The sequence below is a fragment of the Thrips palmi genome, unplaced genomic scaffold, assembly GCF_012932325.1.
Source record: "Thrips palmi isolate BJ-2018 unplaced genomic scaffold, TpBJ-2018v1 HiC_scaffold_18, whole genome shotgun sequence".
Taxonomy (NCBI): Eukaryota; Metazoa; Arthropoda; class Insecta; order Thysanoptera; family Thripidae; genus Thrips; species Thrips palmi.
Window position 1 is genome coordinate 20,384,959 of NW_023144627.1, and position 11,409 is coordinate 20,396,367.

The 11,409-nt window shown below is 53.9% G+C and overlaps 3 protein-coding genes across 4 annotated transcripts; 2 read left to right on the forward strand and 1 right to left on the reverse strand.

Annotated features, from left to right (window-relative positions):
• Positions 1 to 4,573: 4,573 nt before the first annotated feature.
• Positions 4,574 to 6,626, reverse strand: LOC117644777. Its single transcript, XM_034384394.1, has 7 exons — positions 6,621 to 6,626; positions 6,193 to 6,257; positions 6,086 to 6,141; positions 5,492 to 5,615; positions 5,171 to 5,290; positions 4,962 to 5,096; positions 4,574 to 4,874 (listed from the first exon to the last, which is right to left on the reverse strand). The coding sequence occupies exons 1-7, from the start codon at positions 6,624 to 6,626 to the stop codon at positions 4,694 to 4,696; spliced, it is 687 nt and encodes a 228-aa protein (XP_034240285.1). The 3' UTR covers positions 4,574 to 4,693.
• A 394-nt stretch (positions 6,627 to 7,020) lies between these two features.
• Positions 7,021 to 8,668, forward strand: LOC117644520. The gene is made up of 4 exons (XM_034384055.1): positions 7,021 to 7,157; positions 7,337 to 7,425; positions 7,498 to 7,713; positions 7,864 to 8,668. Exons 2-4 carry the CDS (start codon positions 7,362 to 7,364, stop codon positions 8,421 to 8,423), a joined length of 840 nt encoding a protein of 279 aa, XP_034239946.1. The 5' UTR covers positions 7,021 to 7,157; positions 7,337 to 7,361; the 3' UTR covers positions 8,424 to 8,668.
• Positions 8,669 to 8,768: 100 nt separating this feature from the next.
• LOC117644609 lies at positions 8,769 to 10,882 on the forward strand. 2 transcript variants are annotated; one of them, XM_034384216.1, is made up of 4 exons: positions 8,769 to 8,999; positions 9,158 to 9,396; positions 9,466 to 9,681; positions 9,758 to 10,882. In XM_034384216.1, exons 2-4 carry the CDS (start codon positions 9,337 to 9,339, stop codon positions 10,139 to 10,141), a joined length of 660 nt encoding a protein of 219 aa, XP_034240107.1. In that variant the 5' UTR covers positions 8,769 to 8,999; positions 9,158 to 9,336; the 3' UTR covers positions 10,142 to 10,882. The 2 variants fall into 2 exon arrangements, with proteins under 2 accessions (XP_034240107.1, XP_034240106.1); XM_034384215.1 differs by having other exon boundaries at positions 8,769 to 8,985.
• The last annotated feature ends 527 nt before the right edge of the window (positions 10,883 to 11,409 follow it).

Consider the following 11,409-nt stretch of genomic DNA (forward strand, 5'->3'; position numbering starts at 1 on the left):
CGCTCTGTCTCTCTCGCACTCGCGGGCCGAGCCGTCTGGTTGCGAGAGAGACAGAGCGTCCGTTCGGCCGGCAGTGCGGCGGGGCGAGGTGCTGTGTCCTGCTTGCACTTCGAGGGGGTAGCCCTGGAGGGGCAGGGGGAGGGGAGGTCGGTTTAAAATGGACCGCCACGACACGGACGAGCGGTCTTACTTCCGGGGTCCCTGGGCCGCCCTGGGCATTTAGGCGTTCCTGTCATGTCTGCGGAATCCCGGAATCACGGCGAGGGCAGAGGGCGGGGCGGCCACCCGGAGGAAAGGTGAAGCAAGGTGGAGGAGGGGAGGGGGAGGGGGGGGGGCACTTGCGAGCGGCTTTTGCGCTTCTTGTTCTTGGAAGTGCACGCCGTTGCACTCCAGACTTTCTCGAACGGAGCGGTGTGGCGGTGCGGCGTACCACAAGTGCACCGAGACATGGCCGCCGACAGCCTCCCCTCGCTACACTCACTCACACACACACACACACACACACACACACACACACACGCACACACAACCGCCAAAAGACTAGCGCCGCGAATGTCGGAGTGCAAATTTTTCCGACAATAACTCTAGCAGGCTGTCGGGTAAGTAATTAACTGAACCGGTGGGCTCGGCTGGCTGGTGCTCCGAGGCGGCCCCGCCCCGCCCCGCCCCGCCCCGCCCCGCCTCGGTCATCAATTCCCAGTTGACCCAAAGCGAGTCCCGGGAAACAAAACTGCAGCTATAAAGCAGTGATCAGCGTAAAGCCTGGCTGCCCCTAACCCCTTGGAGGGCCTAAACGTTAGCGGTGGCGGGGCGGGGCGAGGCGGGGCGGGGGCAATACGCCCGCTGGGGCCGTGGACGTTCCGACCAACGGGGTCCTTCTAATGACCTGTGACTGTCCCTCCTCCCCCGCAGTAAAGCCAACGCAACGACGGAACGGGGACATACACTGTATACCTGCGCCACAGTGAGCCCGTTTGTCTGTCTGTCTGTCTGTCTGTCTGTCTGTCTGTCTGTCTGTCTGTCTGTCTGTCTGTCTGTCTGTCTGTCTGTCTGTCTGTCTGTCTGTCTGTCTGTCTATGAGACGGGCGCTAAATTGAGTGTCGGCGGACGGTAGTATTCGAACCCGCGACCCTCTGCGCCGACTCGAGGGCGGCCAGGGACACGCCTCATGACACGGGGCGCACCGCCAGACGCGGGGGTGGGGCGTGGCGTGGCGGGGCGGGGCGTGGCGGGGCGGGGCGGGGGGGGGCGAAGACAGTAGTCCCATCACGTAGTGCATTCCAGACCGTGACAGTGAGCAAGTCCTGTAGGTCCTGTACCGCCACGCCACGCCGCCACGCCCCAGATGCGGCAGGTAAGGCCACGGTAAGACGCGGTACGCCGCAGGTAAGACGCTGGGGTGTTGGGGGATGAGGTAAAAAAATCGGGTAGGGAAAATTAGGAACGCAGAGATGGTGCGGATGCAGACACCTACAAGTACTGAAAGGCCCCCGGCCCCAGAAAAGTTTTTCCAGGCGGAAGCTCTCCTGGCCCAGCAGCTGACTGTCGCTGAGGCAGCTCTCTGGCGGGCCGACGCTCCGATCATGCCTTTGGTGGCCGACAAATCTGCAGGCGTTCCTTCATCCCCTTCCCCCTCCCCTCCCCGCCCCGACCCATTCAACGCGGCACTGAGCCTTCACGAACACATCATGCCTCACGCATTGGCCGTGCAGCGCTGTGCAGTGCGGTGCTCCGGGACCCCCATACGCGCAATACATGTTGAGCGTCTGCTGAGTAGCCTGCTTCGGTCTGCCAGGCCGATGCCTCACAGTGGGCCAGAAGACCGGTGGAGGCGGCCAACACTCTAGACGCGTTTTGAGCTCCAGAGTCGCTGACTGGGACGCGAACCGAACGTGTGACCCCACCAATAGTTGTCTTGCGACCCAAAAAATAATTGGTTAAGTTTTTTGTTTTTGTTGTTTTTTGTTTGCTTCTTTTTGGCGGCGCGGCGCGGCGGTGCCGGGATTGCGCGTGTGTTGCATGTCAGCACGAGTCGAGATGTTCCCGAAGGAATTCCCACCACTTACTTTCTCCCTCCCCCTTCCGGTCGGACCCTTGGACCGGGGGAGCGTGGCACGGCACGGCACGCAACGCAACGCCACGCCACGCGCGCAACACGGCAGCAAACTTTGTGCTAATTAAATAAGGCCCCCTCGTCGCGACGAGTGTGCTGCAGGGCTCATGCAGGCAGGGGGCGCCAATAAAGCGCGTGGGTTACAGTGTGGCGACAGTGAAAACTACAAAGAGTATCGGCGGCAACGAGTTCAGAAAGATGCCGCTCGGTTGGAGTTTTGTTGGGAAAAAATATATGGAGAGATATTCCCATCTTCATCAAAATTGTTTTGCCTCGACTTTATGAGGACCTCCACAACGGCGCAAATCGCGCTTATTATGTACTAAAGAGTCAACTGCGTGGTTTCTCCCATTCCCCCCTCCCTTTAGGGCTGTGAGCCGCAGGGGGTGAGGCTTGCCCCGGCCGCCCTCGGGGAACGGGTGGACATCGAACGGTCCCCCGGGGACTCATCTGCAACAAATGACACGGTGGTCAGCCCCCCTCCCCTTCCCCCTCCCACCCCCTTCCCCGCCCACGCCCCTCGCCGCTACGGAGCGGCGGGACTCGCACGTGGATTTCCCTTTACCGCGAGACGCTTGCTCAGACCCTTCGCAAAGTGTAGTGGACGGCCACCTGCCATTCCTCCATGCGGGGACGCACAGTGGGCCAGAAGACCGGTGGAGGCGGCCGAAACTCTCGACGCGTTTTGAGCTCCAGAGTCGCTGAGTGGGACTCGAACCTAACTTGTGACCCCACCAATGGATTCCCCGTTCGGAGAGCAATCCATTGGTGGGGTCACACGTTCGGTTCGAGTCCTGCTTCGCGACTCTGGAGCTCTGCACGCGTCCGGAGTCTTGGGCATGGCGCCTGCGAGGCAGCGGGTAGGCCACCACGGCGCACCGCTGCCCCGCGGGCTGGCCTACACTTGACAGGCGCTCGACGACCGCGCTCGTCAACGCGACGCGGCAGCTCGCACTCTCCCCTCCCCTCTCCCCCTCCCTCCCCCTGCTTTAGCGTGAAATCTCGGTGGTTATTAGCGACACGTCAAGGCACGCCTGCTTCGTATGCAACGCGCCGCACGCCGCGCCGCCAAAGATAGCCCTGCGACTCAACCAGCAACTTGCCTCGCCGCCGGAGCGGTAGGTCACAGGCACACTGGCTCAAAAAAAAAAAAAAAAAAAAAAACTTGAGAACTGCAAGTTATGGCTCTTCACACTTAGTCCACAAAATCAAAGAGCGTCGATTCGAAATGGAAGTTTGTAGCTGGGAACCGCTGGTCTGTTTCTGCGAGCGACATTCGCAGCCTCTTCCACGCCCCGTCCTCCGGGTCGACGCGCTCAAAGCCTCTTTTTTGCGAGAGCGACTCGGAACGTCGGAACTCCGGGGCGCGGCTCGAAGCGCGCATCTTGGCGCTGAGCCCGGTTCAGTTACCGGCCCTCCTCGCGGCCTTGCGTCAATTTGTCGGAAGATCACGTTCTGACCACACTGTTACCACACTGTTCTGACAGGCGGTGCTTGGCGGAGCGGTGCCCGTTTGCGGAGCATTGCGGAGTCGCCCTGTGCCCTCTGGACCAGCCGCCAGCTAGCCTGCTAGCTAGCCTGCTAGCCTGCGAATAAGCTGCTTACAGTCACACTGCCGGCGCGGGCTCCACCTGAGTGCCCCGCCCCGCCCCGCCCCGCCCCGCCCCCCAAATCTTGCAACTCTTTCCCGCCGGCTCTCCGAGGGCCACTCTGGCACAGTCTTTCTCCCGACCTTCTTTTCCAGTGCCGTGCCCAGGGGCGGGCCCAATTCAGGGGGTCGTCCACATGTTACGTCACGCCACTTAGGCTGCTGGAAATCCGGGGAGAGCGGCCTTTCACAGTGGGCCAGAAGAGCGGTGCAGGCGGCCAAAACTCTAGACGCGTTTTGAGCTCCAGAGTCGCTAACTGGGACTCGAACCGAACGTGTGACCCCACCAATGGATTGCTCTCCGAACGAGGAATCCATTGGTGGGGTCACACGTTCGGTTCGAGGCCTGTTTAGCGACTCTGCAGCTCAAAACGCGTCTAGAGTTTTGGCCGCCTCCTGGTTGCGCATTTGCTTTCTTTCATTACTGGAATTCATAACTACACGAAAGACCTTAGGGAAAAAAACGTTTGCAACACTTACAAGAATCAGCCTTATTTTATTCATGTTTGTAAAAAAAAGGAATCAAAGCTGACGTGTGGAGATCGGATTGGGAAGTAAAGGGCAGAGGGGAAGGGAAGGGGGTGGGGGCGGTGTGGCAAAGAGACAGCAGACAGACCCTAGTCTGAGGAAATCCTTTGCCCAGAAGCCGCTGCCGGGTAATCCTGAGAAGAACAGGTGAGGTTGATACCACGGCTTAGACTCGGCTAAGCCTCCTTCGCCGTGCTGGTGGCGCGGGGGGGGGGGGGGGGGGGGGGGGGGACGGCGAAGGGGGGGGGGGGTGTACCTGGGACGCTGACTCGCTGAGGGCACAAGCGACATTTTAATCACAGGGTGATCATCAAGTCAGAGGCAACAGCTCCATCGCGTTTCGCCACAGCAGCAGCAACAAAAACAACAACAACAAATCAAACGAAAAACAATTAGACAGAGATTCAAAGGAATCTGAAGTTTTCGACGAAGCAGGAACAGGCGACCGGCATCTCGAACACGTCGATGGTGGGTCGCTGGTGGGGGTTGGCCGGGTCCACGCACAGCAAGCGCGTGGCGGCGAAGCGCTGCATGCACGAGGACTTGTAGCACGGCGGCAGGAACTCGCACTTCTGGTTCAGGAACCTGGACCAAATCCAAATCATGTCAGCACGTTGTCATACGTACCTTTTTGATTTTTTTTTTTAATTTTGTTTTGGTTCTCCGACGTACTTGCAAGTCTCCACTCGCACCATCTGCGGGAACTTGTCCGTGTTGACGACGGCCACCCACTGGTCCTTCCAGTTCCTGGCCCAGCCCGGCCTCAGGTACGCCACTTCGGACTCGCACGCAAAGTGCCCTCTATGCCTGATGAAAAAATAAATAAAAAATTATAAAAATTAATTAATTTTGTTTTGTTTTTTCTCACCCACTCCCCCTACCTGTAGTTGTGGGTCTGGTTGTCCCTGTTGATGAGCTCCTGCGGGTTGTAGCGGTGCAGCGCGTGGTACAGTGTGTTGGCGTCGTCGTGGTACGTGTTGAGTATCTCGTGGACGCGCTGCCTGCACCGCGAAAAAGCAGCATCTCACAGTGGCCTCGAACCGAGCGTGTGACCCCACGAATGGATTCCTCGTTCGGAGAGCAATCCATTGGTGGGGTCACACGTTCGGTTCGAGTGCCGTTTAGCGACTCTGGGGCTCAAAACGCGTCTGGAGTTTTGTCCGCCTCCACCGGCCTTCTGGCCCACTGTGCGAGCTACTCACTGCGGGTACTCCTGGTCGTAGAGGCAGAAGGGCTGCCCGTTGGCGCAGCGCGGCGTGGGCGACCGTCCGCGCAGCAGGACGTCGCCGTCGGCCCGGACCGGCGTCTGCGGCGCCGCCACCGCGTCTGCGAGAAAACCAGCCGTCCGGCACAGATTGGAGAAAGGGCAAAAAACGCGGCGTCCTTTGGCTCCGGTTATTGCCGCCTTTGCGGCCTTTCCTCACCTCGCTGCATGCCTCGTTACCGATCAGCGGGCCGCCGGGAAACTACACTGAAAGTCATAACCGTGACTCAAGTTTCGGGCGAGGAAGGTTTCCTCGCACTCTCTTCAGAGTGTATGCACTCTCAGGAGAGTCCCTTAAAGATTTCCATCGGAATGTGACGTCAAGTCAGCTTCGATCGTGTGCCACGCTCGCGTCAACAGTGGGTGTCATGTTCGCTCGCATGTTCCAGTGAACCGGGCGAGAAATTTTCAAGTCATCCACGATTATTGTCATAAATTGTCATAATGGAATAACCACAAAAATGACAAAATTTTTGAGTGTCGTGCTGCTAGCCACCAAACGGCGTACTCGGTGAGAGTCATGATGACCTACCGTTGTTCTTGGCGCGCGCCGCCAGCGCGGCCTCGGTGACCAGGTTCTGCCTGGGGCTGACGGCGTTGGCGGCGTTGGCGGCGCTGACGGCGTTGGCGACGGCGCGCAGCGACAGCGGTTCCTGGGCGGCCTGGGGGCTGCTGGACTGCGAGTAGAGCACCACGATGGACGGCTGGTTGGCGTGGTTGGCGTGGTTGCCGAGGGCGCGCGAGGCGGCCGCGGCCAGGGCCAGGACGACGACGGCGCCGACGGACACGCGCGCGTCCCGGAGGCCGCGGCCGAGTCCCGGTGGCGGTTCTGTCATGGCACGCGCCCGGGCTGCACTACACTGCGCGCCGGGGCGACGGGGGCCGACGACGGGGACCCTGGTCGCCGAGGGCTGCTTCCCAAAAGCGCTCCCTCCGTCTCTCTCGCACCCGCACGGCGCGACCAGTGCGTGCGAGAGAGACGGAGCGCCGTTCGAATGCAGCCGCCAGGACACGCATGGACGCGCCACGCCCACCACGCCCGCAACGCCTGGGTTGCCGCAAAGCACCTCCATTGGATGCGGCCTATCCCTCCGGGCCTCCGCAAGGGCCTGGGGCCTGTTAAGCGGGGCGCAGTGGGACCGGTGGAGGCGGACAAAACTATAGACGCGTTTTGAGCTCCAGAGTCGCTAAATGGGACTCGAACCGAACGTGTGGCCCTACCAATGGATTGCTCTCCGAACGAGGAATCCATTGGTGGGGTCACACGTTCGGTTCGAGTCCCATTTAGCGACTTTCTGGAGCTCAAAACGCGTCTAGAGTTTTGGCCGCCTCCACCGGTCTTCTGGCCCACTGTGAGACGCCCCGCAGTCATGCATCCGCAGCACCAACATCGAGGCAAGCATGTCTCGTCAGTTTCGCTGGGGATTGAATTTGTCTTAGTGACGCATCAGGAATTTCTCATAGAAGTAGCCTCCCGCAGAGACGCTTGTTGTGGGGTATTCCCCTGGTGGTATTCCTCTTGAAGGTGCCTTCTTTGCTTCACGCGGGCATCGTAGTCCTGAAGGAATCGTGCTGAGTGTCATTCATTCCTGAAATACATTGCGGTGAGTAGTTACATCGGTCACCAGGTGGACGCTCTCGACTTGGCTGTGCTCTCGACCTGCAAGCGCACCAGCAGTGTTTGTCAATCCAACCGAATCTAGGGTTATGGGAGTCCGTTTTCGCACACCCAACAAAGCGTCTGTGTTCGTTTCGATTTGTACACGATTCTGTCCCTTTTCAGGATTTTACCAAATCTGGCTGCAGCCATGGCGTCAGTGGAAAGGATCAAATTGGATCCGCAGTCGGCAGAATACAAAGGCATAGCCCAGAGTAAGTCCCTTTGCTGTGAATTCTGACAAGGGTGCACGCATCTATCCCGAGCCTAACCGTTTGTCCCTCCAGAATTCAACTCGAAATACATCGTGAAATTCAAGAAGTGCACGATACTGTCCATTGAGAAGGTCAAGAACGAAGCGCTAGATCAGCGTTTCCAAAGCAAGAGACAATGGTACGAGGATAAACACGGACATGTCAAGATTGTCAAAGGGTGGCATGGCACCGTGAAGGAAAACGTCGCCTCCATTTTAAAGAACAACTTTGATGAGTCCAAGAACTTCGGTAAGCTGACGTGAATGCACTATGGCGACACACACATTTCATTGATACCATTACCATTGTGCCTACAGTGTTGCTTGCCTACCAGGCATGTACGTGCTGGCGCGTGCTGGGCTGGACCTTCGTTTAACGAACCCCTGTTTTTTGGTGCAGGCCGATGTTTTGGCCCGGGAGTGTCGTTCTCGAGCTTGCCTTCGTACGCCTACCACTTCTGCGACAAGAAGACCCCTGAAGCGTGCATGCTGCTGGCGGACGTCCTCGTGTCCAACGTCCTCGAGCTGCCCGCGAGCGAGAAATACGGTATTTTGCGCGTACCGCCTTGCGTGCCTGGCACCAACTTTTGGTACGACACCGTTGCGAAGGACAAGGACCGCATGGACGTGTTCGTCAAGCAAGACAAGGACGCCTTCCTGCCCACTCACGTGGTGCACTTCAAGCGCGCTGATGCCCCGCCCCAGGCGCAGCCCGCTCCGGCAGCAAACTCGGACTTACATGAGCTGATGGAGTCATTAAGCCTGTATCATGATAACTTTGACCTCATTGATCATTTGTGGAGTTATGACAACGAGGATCATTGTGAGGGAGATGAAACTGACCAGTTTTTGCATAAGTATGACTCTAATCAGGTGGTGCGTCTGGATGATGGCTCCAATCACGTGGATTACGATTACGATTCCGATTCCGATTACGATTATTACGACTACGAGCTCTGACCGAATGTGGCGCTTTTGAGGGAGTGCTTTTGTCACGTGGCCTGCCAGTACTGGGCCTGAAATCCTGACCATGGTGGGGAAGTGCTGGATTGTTTGTTTTTCATTATTGTGTCATGGCGTTACCCTCCCCAGTCTTTTTGTATTTTCTTCAAGCTTTTTTGTGAGGAGTCATTCTTTTTCAATCTTATCTTTTATTTCCTAGCACTTGTAGTGTGTCCCTGAATAAAGTTGTATTTCCCTCCCTTTCTGTTCTGCTTTTTCATCTTTTCCACCGCGGGGCGCGCAGTTTGCCATACGCTGGGTTTTAGCCTCGCACAGGGTACGCGGTGGGGGAACCTACCCACCGCCCACATTGCAGTTGAATGCTTGTAAACACAGCTGCAAAGCAGAAGCAGCAGAAGTTTGGAGAAATTTCTTCGTAGAATTCGGGCGCTTTGAAGAAGTGCGCTTTTCGGGATCGCCTTGCCCTTTCGAACTTAGCGAAATGCTGGAGAGCGATGAGGGTTTCTTTTCGCTGCCGATTCATTTCGTTTGACGGTGGCCGTCGAATCGGTGTCCTCAGGTATTGTTTTCTCCGTACGTCACTCATACGCGTCGCAAGTTTATCATTCGTTAATCTTGCGAATGATCGGAAAGGCTTTTTCAAACGATTGGCGTTTCAAACGCCTCGTCTCTTTCTGTACCAGTTGTTGTTACATGGATTCCTGAAGAAAAACTTCTATTCTTTGTTTCAGTTTCTGGATTGCTCGGACCATTTTAGGCTGATGAAGAGCTGTTCAATGGGTTTTACTCATCTCATGTAGAAGATATGCCTTCATAAGAGCTTCAAACTTGTTGAGATGGTTCATTGCGATAGCACAGACATTGCTGATGTAAGACCTGCCCTAACCCAACGGCAGGTTCGGTCTTAGCCATGAATGACCTAGATCAGACACTTGATACGGTTTCACAAGTTATACGAGAATTTGTGAAGGTAACTATCCCTGCTGAAGTCATACAATATCAAAGGGGAAAGAGAGACCTGAATCTTACTTTATTTCAGGCCAACGATGTTGCATTAAGTCATGCAAACATTCATGAGAATTCGGACATTGATGTTATTGAGGAAGAATATGAATATATTCAAGGAGACTTCAAACGTTTAGGATTTCCATCAAGGAGCCAAACTGCCATGTCTGACTCAAGTGAAAATGAGTCATGGGATATGATGCAAGATGTTGAGCTAGAAGACTTTGATTTTGCACCCTCACCCCCTCCTGTGAGTATTTGTTTTTCATTTCTTACCATTAAAAAATGTTACACCCACTGTCTTATAAAGCCATGTTATTTTCCAGAACAATTTGAGTGAAGGTGAGCTGGAAGATGTCATGTTAAATGGAGGCATTTTTAACTGGCAGCAACCATCCATTAGTAGTGACATAATGGATGACGAAAGTAGTGATGCTAATGAACTTGTGGTGTCGCGTTCTGGATCATCATTGTCCGGTGATAGTGATGGCAGCCCCAGTACAATTTCCCCCATTGGATTGAGTCCCGTTTACCGCGGGAGCCCCGACAGTGGCAGCAGTAGGTCTGACTGTGAAAACAACCCACTTATTCCGAGCCAGTCACCTTGTTACTCTCGACCTGGAAGCCCTTGGCCCATGTTTGCACGGCCCTCCTTCAAGAAAACAAGAAGCCCATTTTGGACAACATTTCGAGTACGAGAATTTCGCTAGAAATGTACACTTGTTTATGGATGATCATCAGTATTTCAAGATTACTTTCATACATTCAAATTAATTGCATGTGTTTATTTTGAATGCAACAACACAACATTATTTCTAATTAATTTAAGGTGTAAATTTCTCCTGGGTAAAGGTGAAGCATTTCCTTTTTTAAATATAAATCTGTAGCAAGCCTTATGTGTTCTTTGGATTAATTTCAAGTGACTGTCTTTGATAATATGAGCAGCTTTTGTACCAAGTATCTTGAAATTAAGTACTAGTCATAGTCCTGTGTACAATGTCCATTGAAAATTGATTGTTTGCATGAGGAGCTTTTTTGTTTTTCTGTCTGTTTGTTTTTTTCTTTGGAAGTTTCTATTTTTTTTTTTGTAAGAATGTCTTTATTTCAGTTGGTTGATTGTGTGACATTTTTATGCACATTTGTTATGTTTTTTCTTTAAAGTTTATTAGTTATTATTCTAGAATAATGCCATTGTAGAAACAAGAAAATGTATAATTATATTATTCTACAAACACATTTTTCACTCATTTCTTGTCCTTTATTTCTTTATCATGTAATAATTGAATCTAATTCATAATTTGTTTTCAAATTCTTGTTTTCATCACTGCTTTCATAAATAACTGCATGTATAAGATTTTTTTTGTTAAGCCCTGTGATATAGAGCTAATGTGGCACATGAAGTCAACCATGTTTCCTATTTTATGTAATAAATGCCCTCAACTGTGTTTGAATTGTTTGAGTCATCTATCAATTATTTTCCATAGTGTGCAGACTCTTTTGTTGAAGGAAAGTCCTGAGTCTGATACAGACCCTCTAGAGACTTAAAGGCTCCTGAGAGGCCATACGGAATTCCAAGTGGTCCAATTTAGTTTCCCAATTTTTTGGTCAGAGCTGACCATGCATGCACTGACGGACCTAGCGGACTTAGTTGGGAGATCAGTAACCAGAGAGCGCCACTGAAGCCAGCATCAGGACTTCCCTGGTTCAAAGAAAGTTTTGAGTGATCAGGCTTTTGACCTGTGCACAGACCGGAAAGATCACATCTCGAGGTGAAATTTCAGTCTCTTGAAGATTCTTTAGCATACTGCAGCTATTATTTGCTTCTCACGAGTACGCGAATGCCCCAGAATGCCCCACCCAGATCGGCGGTAACAATCAATTGTTGATTTTGTTTTTCAGAGGGCCGTTACCGGGGAGATTTTTCTTGGTGCCCTTCTGATTCCAGAAACCAGTGGTCATCGTCAAACACCCTCAATAT